The following is a 21,084-nucleotide window of genomic DNA, read 5'->3' as shown; positions in this document are numbered from 1 at the left end:
GGCAGGCTGAGCGCTGGGTGGAGCTGGCCTTGGAGGAAAGGTGTGGAGCTTCCGCAGCAGAGTCCAGGCTGGGGGTGAGGTGAAGTCGCATTTGCTTCATGCGCAATGGTGGATCGTAGGAAATCAAACAAACACTCTGCCTGCCGACTAAATAGCATCTCAGACAGATGATCTGTACTTTCCCTGATCGCCTGTGCAGCTGGCCAAGCAGGTTTTCCAAAAGTTGTCACCAACAGGGTCCTCGGAGCCTCTCCTCTTAACCCATCCCACTGGATTCCATAAGTTGCTGACGACTTCTTGGGACAAGGAAGTGGGAGTAAAGGAAGGGGGAGGGAGCATGGACATCACCTTCAGCAGATGATAAGGAAACACATCCTGGCCACTCTCCCAAACAGAGAACTTCAGTAACCCTTGGAGTCTGTCTCTCTACTTTCACTGATCACTTAAAAAAATTAAATTGGGTCTGCCTTTGACCACCTCAAAGTCTGTAGCCGTCTTTCTTAGTAACAATGCAACCAGTGTTCTGCTCCAGGTATTTTCAATCCCCAAGTCCATGTGGAGGTCTCCAGCAGTTCCAGTGGAAATGGGTTTAACGGAATCAAGGGAATCCTTTCTCTCTGCTCACAGAAAGAAAGAACCACAACCCTCTGTCATCCATTCTCACAGCTCATCCCAAAGGGGCCCCATGGTGCTCAAGGCAGAGACTTTTCCTTCCTGTGGTTCTCCCAGAGATCCATGACACAAAAAAGCAAGACTTCGTTTTCCCCAAGCTCATAAAACTACACAATGTCTTCTAATCCATAGCTGTGAGAGGCTCGTATTGCACAGGGAAGGGCTCCCTGAGAGGAGAGTTTGGGGAGGGTGGTGCAGAGTCAACAGCCGGCTTCGCTTTACAGGGAGATCCACAGTTCTTCCCCTGCTCCCTTTCTTCAGTAGCCAATTTTACTTCTGACTCTCAACTTACAAAGGAGAACTTTTTTTTTTTTTAATTTACTTTATTTTGTTTTTTTTTGACAGGCAGAGTGGACAGTGAGAGAGAGAGACAGAGAGAAAGGTCTTCCTTTGCCGTTGGTTCACCCTCCAATGGCCGCTGCGGCCCGTGCACCGCGCTGATCCGAAACCAGGAGCCAGGTGCTTCTCCTGGTCTCCCATGGGGTGCAGGGCCCAAGCACTTGGGCCATCCTCCACTGCACTCCCAGGCCATAGCAGAGAGCTGGCCTGGAAGAGGGGCAACCGGGACAGAATCCGGCGCCCGGACCGGGACTAGAACCCGGTGTGCCGGCGCCGCAAGGCGGAGGATTAGCCTAGTGAGCCGCGGAGCCGGCACAAAGGAGAACTTTTAAAAGGACTCCAAATGTCCTTAGAAATCAGGATGATATACTCGATGCTATTCAATGGTATTTAAATTGTAACATTTCTGTTCACTGAGAAAAAACTGTATATGCACACTCAGAAGAAAGGAAGGAAGAGAGAAAAATCAGGAATACAGAACAGAGAGGAAGAGACAGAGTGAGGGAGATGTCAAAGGGAAGGGGAGAAATGGACAGGTGTGGAGAGAGGGCATAATCTTAGATGTGAGTAACAATAAGATTAGGGTATGAGTGAAGAGCTATCTCTTAAAATGCATCTACTTTATAACCCAGGGTTTGGGTTATACCAAAATGGAACAAAGCCACAGTAGTGGCATTGGTTTGGCTAGGAACTACAAACCCTTATAAACATCGGGAAATAACTGAGGGACTGTAGAAAGAGCCTGCCTGCCTTTACACACTAAATTATTTTCTTTCAGGAAGATAACCTAACATTCCTTCCGACCTTTGAAAGTAAGATAACAAAAGGAAACTGTCCCGAACATTGGTGCTTTCGGAAAGTCTGTAATTTCAGAGGACAACGGGCTCACTCAGGCTGGGTCTTGTTCCACGTGGGTCAGAGGGAAGATGCGTGGGGTGACTTCTAGATGATGCTATTTTTTTGTCCTGCTGGCTCGAGAGCAAAAGTTCTCTAAATCCAGAGGATTCTGCAGCATTGGTCTTCTTCCTTTCATTTTCTCTCCTCCTTCTCCTTCTTCTGCTACTCCTTCTCTTTTTCTTCCTCCTCCTCCTTCTCCCTTTCCTTCCCCCTCTCTTACAGGCTAACAGTCCTTGTCTTCCTTTTGTTTTTTCTTCATGAGCCCCTAAATAATTGGGGAACATTTAGGCGCCAAATTTTATTTGAAGATTCTATTTGAGGTTGGCATTCAGTGAGCAATTGGCTTTGGGGCAAGCGCTTCAGTGTAGCAGGTAAAGTCACCGCCTGCAGTGCCGGCATCCAATATGGTCACCAGTTGGGGTCCCAGCTGCTCCACTTCCAATTCAGCTCTCTGCTGTGTCCTGGGAAAGCAGTGGAAGATGGCCCAAGTCCTTGGGCCCCTGCACCTGCATGGGAGACTTGGAGGAAGCTCCTGGCTCCTGGCTTCAGATCTGCCCAGCTCTGGCCATTGCGGCCATTTGTGGAGTGAACCAGTGGATGGAAGATCTCTCTCTCTCTCTCTGCCTCTCCTTCTCTCTCTGTTTAACTCTGTCTTTCAAATAAATAAATAAATCTTTTTTAAAAAAACTTATTTAAAAAACTCTCTTTATTATGGCCATGTAAAAATGTCAATATCTCTAAGGAAGTCTGTTCTCTAATGCTGCAATTCAGTCATGGTGAACAGAGCCAAATAAATAAATAAATAAATGGTGACATCTCTATACATTCTTCTTACTCCTTATTGCTTACTTTCCAACAGTTCTCTCTGGAATGAATAACCTAAAAGTAGTGGATATTGAAGTATTGAATATTAGGAAGTAGTAACCTTTGACCAGCAGAGTTGGCCAACACTATGCACCCTAGCTTTGGCCAAGACTTTTGTCAATGTGAGTATTTAGCAATTCTCATATTGCCTTTTAAGAGACTATGGATTTTAACTTAAAATAAGTATGTAGACTTTTCATAATAAATGTAAATCCACAAGAAATATTTTTGCATAATCTCATTAATAAAATCCCTAATTTCCTTCCATAAGACTGAGCTTTGGGCTCCTACAGTTGTAGCATTAAGAACGTTGTGTCAACATGAAAAAGGAGGTCAAGAGCAACGGTTTTTTTAGAGTTCAGGAAAGGCATTTGTGACCACTTAAATAGAGCTTATCCAAAACTAATCTGCATTCTTAAGTGTCTAAAAGCCAAGGAATTACTCCTCTGAGCACCTAAGCTCAGCCAGGACACGGCTGCACCTTCATGAACGCAGTATTTCAGTGTGAGAAAGGCACGGAATTGCAAAGGCTCTTGCAGCCAGACCATGTGCTTCATTGACTACCTGGGTCCTAGTTCATCCTCACACCGCCAGGTGAATTCACCAAAACTCTCGTAGTGCTGGTTGTAGTGGTAGAGGACTCGATGTAAGGTGGGGGATCCCAGGTCCAGAAGAGTGTTGTAGGCTGTCTGCTGCTCCTTCCCACTGGTGTAGCCATTGAAGAGGTTGTAGATCTTGTCGGCTATTTCTGAGGAGGAAAGCAAAGACAAATAAGCAAGACTGCACTTATTCATATAATACAGCTTTCAGCAGGTTACGTCAAGAGGGTCATGCACAGGCAGGCACTGTGGCCCGGCATGGGATGCCTGCATCTTGTAGCAAAGTGCCCGAGATTCAGTCCTGCTTCCACTTCTGATCCAAGTCCCTGCTAACGTGCACCATGACAGGCGACAGATGATGGCTCAAGTCCCTGGGTCTCTGCCATCCATGTGGGGAGCCTAGATGGAATTCCAGCTTTTACCTTCAGTCTGATCCAGCCCCAGCTACTGTGCTCACTTGGAGAGTGAACCAGCGGATGGAAGATCTCTCTCTCTCTCTCTTCTCCATCTATATTTCTCTTTCCATTGTTCTGCCTCTCAAGCAAATAAATAGATTGATAGAAGTTTGTGGAAAACTAAATTCAAATGTTTGAGCTTATTTTGGTGCAAAAAATTTTTGGTGCCAAGAAGTAATATTCATAATTTGTGAGAAATGTGTACTACAAAAATACAAGGCAGGCCGGTGCCATGGCTCAATAGGCTAATCCTCCGCCTGTGGCGCCGGCACACCAGGTTCTAGTCCCGGTCGGGGCTCCGGATTCTGTCCTGGTTGCCCCTCTTCCAGGCCAGCTCTCTGCTGTGGCCCGGGAGTGCAGTGGAGGATGGCCCAAGTGCTTGGGCCCTGCACCCCATGGGAGACCAGGAGAAGCACCTGGCTCCTGGCTTCGGATCAGCGCGGTGCGCGGGCCGCAGCGTGCCAGCCGCGGCGGCCATTGGAGGGTGAACCAACAGCAAAGGAAGACCTTTCTCTCTGTCTCTCTCTCACTGTCCACTCTGCCTGTCAAAAAAAAAAAAAAAAGAAATACAAGGCAAGGATCTCAAAAGATATTTTGACATCAAAATAAACGTATAGTTTCAATGAACTTTTTGAAGTACACTTATATACACATGTTATGTGCATGTATATTTGTGCACATGTATATACATATGCACACTGATGTGTGTGTGTGTGTGTGTGTGTGGTAACTTAAGACTATTGGGCCTTAGGCTGGCACTGTGGTGTAGCAGGTAAAGCTGTCGCATATAGTGCTGGCATCTCATATGGGCACCAACTCGAGTCTCTGCTGCTCCACTTCTGATCCAGCTCTCCGCTATGGCCTGGGAAAGCAGTACAACATGACCCAAGTCCTTGGGCCTTTACACCCGTATGGGAGACCTGGAAGAAGCTCCTGACTCCTAGCTTCAGACTGGCCATTGTGCTCATTTAGGGAGTGAACCAGTGGATGGAAGACCTCTCTTTCTCTCTCTCTCTCTCTCTCTCTCTCTCTCCCCCCTCTCTCTCCCTCTCTCTTTTTCTCTCTCCCTCTCTGCCTCTGCCTCCCTATTACTCTGCCTTTCAAATAAATAAATATATAAATAAATCTAAAAGAAAAAACTACTGGACCTAAAGCCTGGAGAAATTAAGTTGAGTAATTAACTTTATCTATGTCCTAGAAGACTTCAGTTTTCTCTCTCTCTCTCCCTCCTCTCTCTTTCTCTCAGTTTTAACAAAAGATCTTTTGACTAGAATACCTATAAGGTCAGTTTCAGTATGATATTCTTCAATAATCTTGATTTTTCCTCAATTTCCTAAAAATACCTAGTCTGAGGCAAAAGCTCATATATTAATAGTTGCCTGAAACGTTCGTATCAGGGAAGCAAGAATAAGGATAAAGAGAAATAATGCAAGAAAGGCAGGAGAGGAAACATAAGGGAATGCATTAAGGAGCCATCCACCCCTTTCTGATAAGAGGATTCTAAGTTTTGCAGGAGAGGATATGTAAAGCTACTCAAACTCCACTGATCCACCCAGAGAGGAAGAAACAAGACTTTAGCTCCCATTCCCAGTTTTTTTTTTTTTTTTTTGACAGGCAGAGTGGACAGTGAGAGAGAGACAGAGAGAAAGGTCCTCCTTTTTGCCGTTGGTTCACCCTCCAATGGCCGCCGCGGTAGCGCACTGCGGCCGGCACACCGCGCTGATCCGATGGCAGGAGCCAGGTGCTTCTCCTGGTCTCCCATGCGGGTGCAGGGCCCAAGCACTTGGGCCATCCTCCACTGCACTCCCGGGCCACAGCAGAGAGCTGGCCTGGAAGAGGGGCAACCGGGACAGGATCGGTGCCCCGACCGGGACTAGAACCCGGTGTGCTGGCGCCGCAAGGCGGAGGATTAGCCTGTTGAGCCACAGCGCCGGCTCCCATCCCCAGTTTTGATCCAAGTTGCTTCTGTGGGGACTTAACAACCTTTCACCTCTAGGTTGCATAATCCTGGATGCCTTAGTGGTACTGAAAGAGAAATTGAAAATTCCTGGGCAACAGGGGACAGACATTTGACTCGGGGATGAGGTGCAGCACTTGGGGGTCATGCTTGTGAGCAACATGGATAACCTTGTGTGGCTGTGACTGTAGGAACGCCAAACCTTGCTAGGATCACCTGGACTGCATACAAAGGCAGCCATGTAGCTCTGCAATGACACAGAAACAGAGCTCTGCAGCTCCTAATCTCTCAGGTTAAGTTATGCCCTGGATATACCTGCCTCAAAGGCATACACTGCTAAGTCTGAACTTGTTGATGTGGCAAAGTGGCAGTGATTTTTGTATAACCTTGGCAATTTTTCCTTAAGAGTTCAAAATAATTTTTCTGTTTTCTTTTTAAATTGTATTTAAGGTATACAAATGTCATGTATTTCATACCTGCAGATCAGGAACATAATGATATTTTCCACTCTACCCTCCTTCCCGCCTACACTTTCACCCTTCTTCCTCCTCCCACTCCTATTTCCATTCTTATTTTTTAAGATCTATTTTAAGTTCACTTTATACTCATAAGATTAACCTACACTAAGAGTATGAAGAAAACAAAAAAAAAAAACTGTCCCTCAACAGTCGAAACAAGAACTATTAAAAAATCATCGCATCTCAAAAGGTCAATTTCACTATTATACATTACCTTTCAGGTACTCTACTAATTACCAAAGATCAGGAAGAACATATGGTATTTTTGTTTTTGGGACTGGCTTATGTCACTAAGTATATGGTTTCCAGTTGCATCCATTTTGTTGCAAATGACAGAATTTCATTTTTTTACTGCTGTGTAGTATTCCATAGTGTATGTATACCATAATTTCTTTATCCAATCTTCAGCTGATGGACATCTTGGTTGATTCCATATCTTAGCTATTGTGAATTGGAGCTCAAAGTACTTTATCATTAAACATTTTCTCATTAAATCTGTCAGAGGCTACCTCCATAGCCAGTTCTACTCTTACCCTACCCAGACATTGCAATGATTTTCTTACTTTTTTTATCCTGCCCATTGCCTGTGAGGATAAGAGTCAGATCTTAATTCTTTAGTGTCCAAGAGTGGCTTGCAAAGGGCCAGATGACGCAGTACATCAATAAATGCAAGCTACATGAATGGAACTCATAACTTTGGGAGCAACCTGAATCTACCCGGGGGAAAGGCTTCTCAGCAAACTCTCTCCACACCTGGTCATACCAATCCTTTAGCACCCAGGCTCATGGTCAGCATAGGCAGCTGCATGCAGCATGACTTTGGTTCAGAAATCAATTCAGATTTCCAGGTTTTTAAAATGGAATCAAGAGATAAAGAAGACGATGACTTAGAAAACAGGGATCTATGGTATTCCTCGTTATTTATGAAAGCACATTCTTGACAACAACTTTGCATATGTGAATTCAAATGCTTACATAATCACTGAAATACCGTTATGAATATCCTCGTTTTACAAATGAGGAGTCTCAGACAGAGGTTGTATTTTCTCCTCTAGGTCTCCTAGCCAGTGCGAGCTGGAGGCAAAGTTTAACACTGTCTGTCTGCCATTGCTATCTTGCTCCAATTCTCAGGAGTTGGGTATGGGAAAACAACTTAAGGTACAGGAGGCAGAGTCTTAGGGGTGGTAAATTTGGGGCATCTATTTCCAAGGTCGTGCATCAACCTGGAAGGACCACAGGTGCCCAGTAAGGAGTCTCAGTAAGTGCGAGGGACATTTATCATTTCAGTTATAAGTCAGAAAGCAGCAGAGAGACTATCCAGATAGCTGAGTTCTGTTTACTGAGAGAAGAATGAGCAGGGGAGGGAAGCTGCTTTGGTCAGATCAAAGCTTCCACTCCCAAACTGATGCCGGTTTGTTCTTGTTTCTAGTGATGGAAATAATGGCCCAGGTCCCCACCCCTAGCAGTGACCGCCTCTGCTGTGGAACAGCAATGGCCAAGGAGATGGTTGCTGGCATCACTTGCCATTCTCAGAACACAACTCTAAATGTAGCTACAGAAAGGTGGTGCCTCCCATCATTTACAGCATACGGGACAGGATCAGCCCCTGTGCAAGTCTCCTAAGAACAAAACACTCAAACCCCAGTGGGTGTCTCAGTGCCCAGACCAGCAAACAGGGTGCTCTGTTCAGAAGATCTATCCTGGGTTGAGTGTTTCTGGCCCCTGCTATCTCCACTGAGGGAATTAAAGATTTCATTGCATCATGGCATCTCGGGAATTATCTAACTCAGAGAATTAGGCACACGCAGCCATCCTTGCACCTAGTTTTCCGCTGCATGGACATCTCGAGTTCTCCAAGGCTGACGCCTCTTTGCCTGCTTTTTAACATGCAAACAGGTAAAATGCAGCCAATACAAACAGCCAGCCTACACAGCCACATCACAAAAAGAAGCTTAGTTAGTAGAAGGAAACTAAATACATGGACAAGGACAGAACCAAGGCTCTGAGACTAAGGGTATGGTCAGAACAGGCACCACGGCATCAAGTAGAATAGGGCTCCACCACAGTATCTGGTGGTCCTGGACAAGTTGCCCAGCTTCTCCGGGTCTCTGGTGTCATTATCTCTTCAATAAGGACTAATAAAGATTGCCCTCCAAGATTACCGTAAGCACAAAAGTGATATTAAGTATAAAACCTTTCTTTGGCACAGTGTCTGTATACAGCAAGCGTACATTTATTCATTCATTCAATGGAACCTTAATTGGGTGCTCACCGTGTGCCTAGCATTTTCTTTGGCACTGGGGCTACACCAGTGAGAGACGCTGATAAAAATAACAACAACGACAACAACAACAACAACAAACACTCTCACCCTTTTGGCACTTCTAGTAGCCAAAGTGGAAAGACACAGTCATGTCAGCAATAAACATGAAAAAGTGAAATACACCACGTGGCAGAGTGGAGAAATAAAACAGGAGAATGAAAGTTGGGAGAGCAGCACGGGGCACTGCAATTTTAAGCACGGCAGTCATGACAGATCTCATTGAAAAGCTGATGCTGAGGCCAAGACTTGGAAGAGAGGAGGGGATGAGCTCACAAGGAGCAGACACAGCAGCGCCCTGGCTCCCAGGCTATCAAACAGCACATCTGCCAACAGCAGACAGGCCAGTGTGTCTGGGGTAAGGAGGGGTGGGCAGCACAATAGTAGATACTGTTCTTTTTCACTATTTTCAGTCCTTTATTGAATCCTGCTGTTCCCAATACCATGACATAGTGAGAAAGAGTCCAAGGGAATGGGGGAAATCGTCTGAGTTAAATGGGAGCAGCCACTCTGGGGAAAGACATGAGCTTTCTGATCACCCCGTGGTGTCTGGTCTTTTTGTATGAGTTAAGAATCCTGGGATGCATCTATGAGTATACGTTTCATTGATGGCTTCCTTGGCACTCTAACAAAGGCCCCCAGGATACAGGCTCTAATTCAGCACCTTCACTATGCCACACACTGAAGGGCTTGATGATGCAATTCCATACGGGTGTCTGAAGACAGCCAATCCCAATCGACCTTACCTGTTTGTCCTCAGCACTGTCAATATAGCAAGGTCCCTCCCCACGCCCTTCACATAACTCTTCACCTCTCCATCAGCTACTCTTTGCCTCCCCAACATCGGTAGTTCTCAGACTTGTGTCCACCAGAATCACCTGGGAGGTTTGCAAAACAAACATCGCTAGGTCCTACTGGAGCTCCTGACTCTGCATAGCTCAGACGGAGCAGGAGAGCCGGCATTTCTGACAAGTTCCCAGGCGATGCTGGCAGGGACGACCCAGGGACCTCACCTGGAGGACCACCCTTCTCCACTAACTTATTCTCTCAAAACTCCATCACTGTCTCTGGGACCAGCATTATTACAAGGCAAGTAACCCTCCCTTCACCTTTGCCAGGGGATATATTTCTCTTTCCTTTCACATCCCTGTGTTGGCTGAAGTCTTCTCCAGGTCAGAGAGAACCTTCTCCCAGGTCCCAGAAGAGAAGATTGCCTGCATGTGTGTGTGTATCGCTGTGTGTGTGTGTGTGTGAAAATCCTCCCACTTTCAAAACTCATGTCTCTGGTTACTTTCTCCTATTCATTTACTGACCATTTGTCTACAACTGGTGAAGAATCTGGCTTCTGGTCATCTCCATTTCTCATTTCCACTGTAGGTGACTTCACTCCCCATGTGAGAACATCTTAGTCTAGAGACTGACACCCAGCAAAGCCAACCATCGTCCCTGAGAGCTGCTCCACTTTGAACTAGCAGATCTTAGTATCACCAGCCACGAACACAAGCTCCTTTCACAGCGTCCAGATTTCTTCCTGCTACTTAACGTGCACTCCAGTGATGTGAACCCAAGTGCTTCAGCTCCTCCACTCACTCCACTCTGCATCTATTTCCTTCTCTACCTGACCTTATCCACACTTCCCATTGCTGGTGTCCTGCATTAGCCTGCTTCCTCTTTGGCCCCTTCTCTGCCTCCCTAGGTTGCTGGGGTCTTCTGGGAGAAATTGTAAGCGGTTGAACCAGGAGAGCCGGGCTGTGTTCTCTCAGCATCTTGTGCACATACAGGGTCTTCATAACACACCCTACGGCTCTTCTTCCTCTCACGCTCCACATCCAATGCACTGGCAAATACTTTTGGTTCTTCCATCAAAATGATTTCTAATTAGACTGTCTCTTATCCCCTCTATCATAGTCATCCTAGTCTAAAGCAACATGATTTCTCCTCCGAGTTTCCATAACCTCCTGACTTGTCTCCTCAGTCCTCATCACACTCCTCCCCATTGCCAGTCTGTGCCCCACACAGCAGTCAGGATAATCTGCAAAACGTGGGTCTCACCATGCCACTCTGTACTCAGAGTTCTTCAAGAAGTCCCATCCCAGTCCCAGGCAGACTCCAGGGTCCCATTGACCACCAGGCCCAATGGCACGGGCCCCAGAGCCTCCGGGAGCTCCCCTCCCTCTCCCCCTTCCCCTCTTTTCTTCAAACATGCCAACAATCTCTGTGCTGCTGCTATTCCATCAGGAATCATCTTCCTCTAGGAACCTGTGTGGCTTCCTCCCTCACCTTCTTCCCAAAGCATTCTAGCTAAAATTCTCTCTTTGTACTTTCTATGCTGTATCCTTGATTATTTTTTATAACATATATAATCATCATCACCTGAAGCATTTTATATATATATATATACATATATATAACTGTCTTTCTGTGATTGTCTCACACCCATGCTAAAATATAAGCCCCATGAGGCAAAGTTTTGCTCCTAATACCTAGGTATTTAGGAAGGACTTAATATTTTGTTGAATGAATAAATTCATGAATATGGTTATACTTGCGAAATTCTGGAAAATAATCTGAATCTAATTATTTCAGTTTCTTTAGCATCTACCACCAAGGCACAATAACACAGATGAATAGCTGTGTTTGGCGTCAGGGCAGGAGGACGGTTGCTGCAGGAGAGGTGGATGAGAATCAGCTCTCCTGAGCAAAGATCTGAGAAGAACTCTTGGAAGATTCAACTCTCAACCTAGACATGAGCCAAGAGGGTTGATCCCATTATAGACACAAGCTTTCACCTACAGGGGAGGCTGGCTTCAGGAAAACACTGGTAGAAAGTCAGTTACTCAATGACTTCAGTGTCACTCGTCACAGAAAGTAACTCGTTTAGGAAAAATGTTCACATAAAGGATAGAGTTGCTTCCAGCTAAATTACTGCAAACTGAAGTCATGCTTCGGGTCACTTGAAAGATAATTCCCATTTGTTATTAGATTTAGGCTCATAACCAGCTAAATTATATTTGGGATCACCATCTGGATTTGAAGGAGGCAAGCATATGGTTTTTTTGGTAGAACTGCTAGAACTGTATTAATTTGCAAGGATACCCTCAATTAGTCGGACTCATTAGCCTCCAGATGTGCCCTGTGCAGCCTCCTTCCTGGCTGTAGCACACACGGACCTAACAGCCGGCCTTCACTCTCTCAGCACTAGACTGGTTCTCGTCTTCCCAGCCGGTCCACTGGGATCTCAGAAGCTCTCCTTTGTCAGGAAGCACGAGCAGGCAGAGCACATCTTAACACACTCTGCAGGGCTAGAGCTGGCCCTATGGGGAGAGCAGAGCAGTGATCGGCCCCTGGCAAATTTCCCCACATTGCCACTCCTTGTTCCAAAGCTGCTTTCTATCCATCCGCAGGGCAGGGAGCATCAAGCCACGTCCCTCCACTTGCGAGTCACCTCCCTGATGTTGCACCAGCTTACTGCCACCTCAACAAGCAACTCCAAAGTCTCCCACAACCTGCAAGGACCCTGGCAAAGTCTCCAAAGCAGAAAAACAGAGACAGCGTCTCATCATTTGCTCCCTTCTGGCTTGCAGCAAGAAATCAACAGATGATAGAGTAGGGTTGCTGCTTCACCTTGTCCAACGGTCTCTTACCTGGGGGTGTTCAAGCCCAGGCTCTGCTTTTATCACCAGGGAGCTGCAGAGACCTTCAAAAGTCATAGCAAGGGGGCGGCACGGTGGCATAGCAGGTGAAGCCACTGCCTGCAGTGCCAGCATCCCATATGGGTGCCGGTTCAAGACCCGGCTGTTCCACTTCTGATGCAGCTCTATGCTTTGGCTGGGGAAAGCAGTGGAAGATGGCCTAAGTCTTTGGGCCTCTGCACCTGTATGGGAGGCCCGGAAGAAGCTCCTGGCTCCTGGCTTTGGATCAGCCCAGCTCCAGCCATTGTAGGCATTTGGGGAGTGAACCAGTGGATGGAAGACTTCTCTGTCCCTCTCTGTCTGTAACTCTACCTCTCAAATAAATAAAATCTTTTTGTAAAAAAAAAGAAATCACCATGCTTTTAAGACATAGATTAACAGTGGAAATCTTCAGCAGCTGTGCAGTGGTTTCAATCAAAATCAGCCCACTGCTCCTCTGTGATTTTGCATTATCTTGGTGTTACCACTTGGGTGCTCCGGGACTGTGCTTCATCCGGTCGATCTGATACAGCAGAGTCAGCAGCCACAGATAAGGTGATCTGAGGGTATCAGTGAATCATCTCGGCCACAGCATTGCCCTTACTGAAGCTTGCACAACTACCAGTATCAGTAAAGGCCTCTGTTAATATGCAGATGCTATCAGTTCAGTTCTACAGAACAGACCTTCGTGGTTGATCACATTGCTTTATTAGTGTTGGAGTTCTGTCAAAGTGGTGGCCAGGCTGGTACGATCCTGGCTGTGGAGGGGATGTGACAACCTCAGATCAAGGGCTGATGTCAAGGCCAGCCAGGGAGCATCATGGGGCAACCGTGGTCAGCCTTCTGTGCACTGGCTGTTGCCAGAAGACAAATTCTTCCTCATCACCCAGGTCTAATGCTGCAGGGGCTTGTACGGAAGAGGGGGACTTGTTTACCAAGGAGCTTCAAAATATAGATTTGAAGATTCTGATGCAGCTTCACAAGGGAGAGAGTGATAAAGCAATTAATTCCAAACCCAGAGCCTTGCAGGTAACCTTTCAGATGCATGGAAACCTATGGAGAGAGTAAGTGCCCCATCGGCATGGTCACAGGTACTCCATCACGTACCTAAGCACTGGTGTGTGGCCATGTACACGAGGGAGCTTCATCAGTGTCTCCCACAGGCTCCTTGACTTACGGACAACGGGGAATAAAGGACGTGATGGAGACTTCTGCCGGAGGGGACAGGGTGCATAGTGTGTCTAGAGAAGCAGTGCTGACCCCCTCGGTCATGGATTCTTCTCCACTGAACTCCAGGTTGTTACATTTGACTGCCTTGGTCCCCTTTTCTTCATGGCAACAGAAGTCTCCCGGGTGTCCCTCCACAGACTCTGCTAACCTCAGCATCTCTTACCTTGAGCCTTGACATCGTCCACCACAGGGCAAGGGGTCTTCACAATCACATCACTGGGCCTGGAGCGCCGTCCTGTGTTGTCCACTCCCCACAGCGTGAACCTGGCAGGGAAGTGGGGGACAGCATTACCAGAGGGAACGTGGCTGGCAGCTGGGGCTCTGTGGCTTGGCCGACACCGGCTCTGCCCGGATGCGCAGGCCCCAGTCCTGGCTGCTCTTGTCATCCTGAGGCCTACCTCAGGCCTTCACCCAATCAGAGAGCTGCAGTCTGGAGCCTCTCACCACTTTCTGGTGGGTGTTGGGCTGCCATCGGCTGTCTTGGGTGTAACAGTTGAAAGCAAGCATCATGGCATGGGGCACTGATCCCCTGAGCAGCTAGAGTCCAAGACCAGCAGCCTCAGCATCAACTGGCAACAGGGGAGCAGGAGGAACTTTGTAGCCCCACCTGGACCTCCTGGGTCAGCAACTCCAGAGATGGAGACCATCCTAACTAACCCTTTCATGTTGCTCTGATGCCAGCCAGACTTTGCCAAACACCAAGGCTGAGGTGCAAGGCCTTCGGAAGCCATGTGGAGTTACGGTTAACTCCATGAGCTTCATGCCCCCTTCTCTGTAGAACAGAGATGAGAACAAGAATCCTTAGAAGTCACTATGAAGATGAAATGAGACAGCAGTGTACAGAAAGGCCTAGAGCTCAAGATGATTGATGACCTCACACACGACACGTCAGGTCTCTTTGGTCTGTCCCGTGTCCACTCAACACCTTTATACAACGGGCTGAGGGCCACCTCCCCTTTCTAAGGTCAAAAGCAGAGCACCCAGAGGGGAGAGGCTCTGGGTCTGTGTGTGGCTGGACGCCGCACTGCCCACACACAGCCTGTACTATTCCATAGCATGCTGCCCACCACAACCCGGGATCCACAGTGCATCCCTGTGAAGACCCAGAACTAACAACCCTTCCAGGAGGAGGATGAAAACCTGGCTATCCAAAGCTGAACATAAGATTTTCCCGGGGGTGATGGAGCTGGACGCGGAAGAAACAGAGAAACTCCATGTCTACTCGGAGGGAAGTGTGACAGCAGCATCAGATGAGCCGCGGTTTCTGCCCAGGGCCTCTCGTAATGCAGCCAGTTGGCCCGAGGAGCATCGTGAACACTGCCTGTCTTGTCCCTTCTGTTCTCGTTGTGCTGCCACAAGAGGCTGCATCTATCAGCCAACATGGATTTTCTTTCCTCTTGGCAGCGTTACAGGAAAGAAGGGGGGAGGGGAGGAGGGTACCCCACGTCTGAGTGGCCCAGGGAACTGACCAGCAGGCTGGTGAAATAGACAAGAAATGGAAATTGCTCTGTGATTAAACCAAGGGATATGTGATCCTTTCAAAAGGGGACGGCAGTATCCTGTCCACCAGGCCCTCTGCACGTGGTGGCTGGCCTGGGGCACGGGCCTGGCCCTGGGACCCGGATCTCAAAGTTGGGCTCTTGCTCTTACTTCAACACCTGCTCTTCCTAACAGAGTTTGCCACTGAGCTAAGGTCTGGGTCACTGCTGAGGCCCAGATGCCACCTGCCCCCACCCCTGTAGGTCTGTCTCTGCTTTGTTTTCCTGCCTGCTCTCCAGTGCTCTGAGCATGACCTTGGAAGTGCAGGTCAGAGTTTCAACCTTGCTAGCCACCGACAGGCTGCACAAGGCTACCTGCCACTATGCTTATCATCACTGGGCTTAGAGTGTCCATGGCTGGGTTCCAGCCACTTCTGTTTGTTGCCTGCCATTACTCAGTCCCGCACCCTTTGTTTCTAGCAGTTTCCCTGGACTATGATCTGTCTCTTTTTTTTTTTTTTTTTTTTTTGACAGGCAGAGTGGATAGTGAGAGAGAGAGACAGAGAGAAAGGTCTTCCTTTTTGCCGTTGGTTCACCCTCCAATGGCTGCTGCGGCCGGCGCATCGCGCTGATCCGAAGCCAGGAGCCAGGTGCTTCTCCTGGTCTCCCATGCGGGTGCAGGGCCCAGGGACTTGGGCCATCCTCCACTGCCTTCCCGGGCCATAGCAGAGAGCTGGCCTGGAAGAGGGGCAACCGGGATAGAATCCGGCGCCCCGACGGGACTAGAACCCGGTGTGCCGGCGCTGCAAGGCGGAGGATTAGCCTGTTAAGCCACGGCGCCGGCCATGGACTATGATCTGAAGGGTCCTAAGGCTCAGTTAATGAGTTGACTGTCCGACGGACATTGCCCCCCTCAAGGCCTGGGGCAGCACCCATCTCCAACCCCCTGTCCCCACACGGGTCCCACCACTCTGGTCTGCTCTGCTTTGTGTCCCATCTTGTGAAAAGTGACAGTCAAACTCTACAGGATCCTGTCTATGTCTACATTAATTCTCCCATTACTCTGATGGGAGAGTTGATGTAAAGTTTGGATTCTACACTCCTGCTGTTGTAATACGGTGCTTATTCTCAATTTGAAACAGGCATCGAGGGGAAGAAAATGCTTCACACAACCAGGCAAGATGAGAGGGAGCTGTGCCAAGGGCCACTCCTGAGCTGACCTGGCCCCCTCGGCACTGGGGAGGATGCTCGGAGGGCAGCTGGCTCGTCTCCCTACTGCAGCCTGAGTGTACTTCCGCACTTGCCCGTGGAGAGCCCATGGGCCATCGTTGCAGAGACGGGCTTTGCTGTTTCTCATTAACATCATTGTGGCTAGCACGGAACACTCACAGCACAGAGACAGGCAGAAAAGAAAAGTGCTTGGGGCCAGTGCTGTGGTGTAGTGGGTAAAGCCACCTCCTGCAGTGCTGGCATCCCATATGGGCACCGGTTCGAGACCTGGTTGCTCCACTTCAGATCCAGCTCTCTGCTATGGCCTGGGAAAGCAGTGGAGGATGGCCCAAGTACTTGGGCCCCTGTACCCACGTGGGAGACCTGGAAGAAGCTCCTGGCTCCTGGCTTTGGATTGGTGCAGTTGCAGCTGTTGTGGCCATCTGGGGAGTGAACCAGTGGATGGAAGACCCCTCTCTCTGTCTCTGTCTCTCTCTGGCTCTGCATTTCTCTCCCTCTCCCTCTCCCTCTCCCTCTCCCTCTCCCTCTCCCTCTCCCTGTGTGTAACTGTGACTTTCAAGTAAAATAAATACATCTTTAAAAAAAAGAAAGAAAGAAAAGAAAAGTGCTGTTCTGGATCCAGAGGGCTCAGGTGGAAGTGCACTTACTGCTTTGAACAAAGTCTCTGGACCCTTTCCATGGCCACTAGGGGGCAGCTCAGCCCCTAGCTACAGACTTGGTGATGACACTGCTCAGAGCATGTATCCATGGGACTCCCCACAGACTAGCTCTGGCTCCAGGGCTAGGTCTTAAAACCCTGCAAAATAGAATATTATTTTTTTTTGAAAGAGAGAGGGGGGAGAAAGAAAAGAGATAGCGTCCATCTGCTAGTTCATTCTCAAATGCTTGCAAGACTTGGGGTTGGGGTGAGACTAAAACCAGGAGCTGGGTACCACATCTGGGTCTCGCACATGGGTGGCAGAGATCCAGCTGCTTGAACTGTCACCACTGTGTTCAGGTGGAGTTAGGACCAGAGCTGGAAATCACACCCAAGCACTCAGATGTGGGGCTCAGGCATCTTAACAGGTGTCCTAACCACTCAGCTAAACTCCCACTGCAGGGCTTGCAGTTTGATGGGTATGGAAGAAGCCTCAGCCTCCTGGCAGGGGTGGCTGCTGGTCAGCCACCTCCCCGTTCCCCCAGCTATGGCGGTTCCTGTGGCTCCCTTTGTTGAATGACCTGCCTTGCTGCCACCTGTCCAGAAAGCTGGTGGCTGCCCTGGGTGTATGTGTTGAGTCTGGAAGGCAGGCAGGTCACCCCGCCCCAACATTTTGTGAAATGAAGACGTTGGAACAAACTCTAAGATCCCTCTCACCAAGAGTTCTGAGTAGTTGGGGGCAGGGACCTTTCTCAGGAAAACTCCTTTCAACACACGAAGTAAAATCAGAGGATGGCAAAGACACTGCTGCTCCACCAACCAGCTCTGGGCTGACAGACCCTGGAGTGGCCGGGAGCAAAACGCAGTGTGTGAACAAAACGCGGGCCTGACCCATCCCTGTCTGCCCGCCCCCTCCCCAAACTGGCCGGGTGATTCTGGGCAGGTTCCTCAGCACCCACAACTCTAACCTGGGAAAGATAACAGGAAGCCCACTCTTGTTAAAATGGAGGCTTCCATTTTAGTCTTGCTGTGGTCACTTGGTGCTTAGAAACTCAGCTAGGCTTGGGGCCAGGTGTGGTCTCCACGCCTCCTCCAGGGGCTGAAACACAAGGTTCCCTGGACCCTTGCACAGAGACAAGCGCGCTCCCAGGCCGCCCCCATGGCCCTCTTCCTGTGATCTGCAGTGCCACCTAGTGGAAGCTAGCAATTCTCTGCCTCAGCCACAGCCACTGTCTCCAACTTCTCCAATATCAACCTTGATGGAAGTTCGTGTTTTACAAGACACAGGAGCGGAATACTGGAAGAACAGCAAGACCAGCAGGCTGGGAGGAGGCACTGGCCTCAGCTCTTTGATCAGGAAACATGGCCAAGTCAGGGCAAGGTGAGGAGGGTCACTGGTTGGGTTCTAGTTGGCAGATCTAAAAGACAGCCATGCCAGACTCACGCTCAGAGGAACACTGAAATTCCGGCTCAGCAGCTGTGACCTGGTGACAGGAATTACTGAGGGCTTATTATAAACGATAATGCAAGTTTCACTGAGAGTGAAATATTTTACGGCAGGTCAGGTGGCGGTCTGTGTTTCCAAATCTTTGTTCACTTAACCTGCTCCTCTCCCGAGGAAGGGCTGTGATGGCCAAATAACAGGAGACCGGATGAGGTTCATGGCCCCATCACACAAAGAGTAGACGACATTCGTTGGCTTGGCATCGCCGCCTGCATCTCTATATGCGTTCCAAATGCTCCGGCACATGGCTTGTCTTTACGTCTTTCACTTTCATTGTTAAAGGCCCACAGTTACCTCTCTCAACTCTCTATATGAAAGATATTCAGCCTAAGCATCTACGTTCACCTTGCAGTCAGTGCCACTCCGATTTCGAGTGCTTTTCATCCTTGAACTCTCTAACTGTAGGCATAGGAATGATTTATTCTGGAAACCTTGCCTCTGTTCTCATGACCTCATCTGTAAACTGTTAAATGTTTTTCATGTTGGTGGTGTCAGAGGTCTCAGAACTACACCACTATGGATTCTGCCTTAGCCCCCCAAATTTTTCCATCATGACTTAGACTCTGTCACTCTCTCTCCTCTTTTGGCATCTTTTATGTCCCTGCTTCACAAATATTTCACCATTGTTCCCAGACCAAAGGGAAAACGGGAGAAGAGTTCAGAGAGAATAGGAAATGCCATGATATAGTTCACTGTATTTTCTTTGAAGAAAAGTGCTGACCATTTCTAAACTCTGTAACTGATTTCAAGGCCACCAGACCTAGCTTTCTACATCAGAGTGATTGGTATTCTACTCTTTTCCTCGGAAAAATATTAATAATCTGCCTTGACTTACAGCATTCACTGTTTTTCCAGTCTCACCCCCTTCCAACATCCCTCTGTGTAGTGAAATTCCATACAACCCAGTTTAGATGACACCTGCTCTAGTTGGAGTTTAGCACTTTCTTTCTTTGTTTCTTCTACAGAATATCCCTTAGTCTTCTAGTAACATCTGTTTCATGTTGCCTTATGTTAAAATTGTTTATCGATCTGTCTCTATGCTGCGGACTTGTTCAGGGATTATACTGCCCTTCTTTGCTAGGGGCCGAGCATCAGGAAGGTCCTCTGTGATGCTGATAAGATTTCAGAGTCTCGAAATCTGTTCCTGTAATTCTCTCACAACTCAGGAAAAGTCCAAGATCAAGGTGTGGGCAGGGTTGGATCCAGAAGGAAACTCTGACAATCCATGCCACACTTCTCTCCTAGTTTCTGGTTGCTGCCAGTGATCCTTGTCCTTTGCTTTGTAGATTCAGCACGCCAGTTTTAACTCCGTCTCCACATGGTCTTCATTGTGGGTTTTCTTTCTTTCTTTTTTAAATTAAAAAAGTTTTAACAAATACATAAGATGTGCATGGTCATGGGGTACTATGTGATGTTTTGATACATGTGTGCATTGTGTAATCTCAAACATTGGACATTTCTTTATGATTAAAACATTCACAATTGCTCCTTCTTGTTTTTATATAGTGCAATAATATTGTCTATAGTCACCCTATTCTGCAATAGAACCCCAGAACATTAATCTTCTGACAAGTAGCAAAATTGAGCCAGCAGGGGCCAGTGTTGTGGCACCGCGGATTAAGCCACAACTCTGACACTGACATCCCATATTAGAGCTATGGTGCTGGTCCCTACAGCTCCTCTTCCAAGCCAGCTCCTTGCTAATGTGCCTGGGAAAGCAGTAAAAGATGGGCCAAGTACTTGGACCCCTGCAACCCATGTAGGAAACTGGAGTGGAATTGTAGGTTCCTAGTTTCAGCCTGGCCCAGCCTTTGCTATTGCAGACATTAGGAGAGTGAACCAGCAGATGGAACATCTCTCTCTCTCTCTCTCTCTTTCTGTCTGTCAAATAAATAAAGTAAATTTTATGAACGGGGGTGCAGCGGAAGCCAGCAGATAAAACCTTGTTACTTTCAGGCTAGGGCATTGCTGATCAGCTGTATGTTACTCACATGTAAATGGTGTCAGGTTCCAGGCACCGTATGATGAGAGAGATGGTGCTGAGCTGCTTGTCTGGAACCTGCGACGGCATAGCACACGGAGACTTTGCCCCAGAGATGATGTCGTCCACAAAGCTCAGCACCGTTTCTGCCCATAGGGGAAGCAATGGAAAAGGCGTGAGAGAAAACGACGGGTGCAAGGAGGAGATGGGATCAGCTCAGTGGGGACTTAACGTTAGCACTGCTTCATAAATTCCTAGCAGACAAAGGAGACCTGGAAGGCATGGTCTTTCTGCTTCATATCCAACTGTTCAGTTTGTAGCCATTTATCCAAAGTTAGTCCAGAAACAGCCATGGCAAGACATGCACCCCACCTCTGCCAGCTCTTTGGTGGCGTGTTCATCCCCTGGACTGAGAACAGCTATGTTGCTCAGTGGTCATTGTCGTAGCCCAGCAGTGCCATGTGCAGGTCAGGACCAGGGCTCAGAAGTTGCAGTGGACAGCTGTGTGTGCAGGCCAGCAGCAGCAACTGCCTCTGAGGCTCGGTGATACGTTCACCAGATGCTCTTTGCCCTGACTGCTGGCAACCATGCCTCATGTTTAAGTTTTAGGGATTATGTATGTTGACCTTTCCCTATGGATAGACAGTGAAATACTGAGGCATGGAACATTGGTCACGGGGTGTTTCCACTCCTTCCAGGCCGGACTTGACAAAAGCAGAGTTTGCTTTAGGA

General features: G+C 48.2%; 1 protein-coding gene across 2 annotated transcripts in view; it reads right to left on the bottom strand.

Annotated features, from left to right (window-relative positions):
* The window catches only part of ASTN1 (astrotactin 1), a 339,338-nt gene that overhangs the window by 4,914 nt on the left and 313,340 nt on the right, over positions 1-21,084 (bottom strand). Inside the window, exons 20-22 of one of the 2 annotated variants that reach the window (XM_062192978.1) lie at positions 20,363-20,498; positions 13,686-13,786; positions 3,337-3,520 (exon numbers count right to left, since the gene is read on the bottom strand). In XM_062192978.1, the coding sequence (XP_062048962.1) occupies positions 3,337-3,520; positions 13,686-13,786; positions 20,363-20,498 (421 nt within the window). Of the gene's footprint in view, positions 1-3,332; positions 3,521-13,685; positions 13,787-20,362; positions 20,499-21,084 lie in introns of those variants that run through there. The other variant, XM_062192977.1, reaches the window with a different exon arrangement.

This window comes from Lepus europaeus, chromosome 5, assembly GCF_033115175.1.
Source record: "Lepus europaeus isolate LE1 chromosome 5, mLepTim1.pri, whole genome shotgun sequence".
In the NCBI taxonomy this organism is placed as follows: Eukaryota; Metazoa; Chordata; class Mammalia; order Lagomorpha; family Leporidae; genus Lepus; species Lepus europaeus.
Note: the sequence above shows the minus strand (reverse complement) of the source record. Positions and strands in the feature narration are given on the sequence as shown.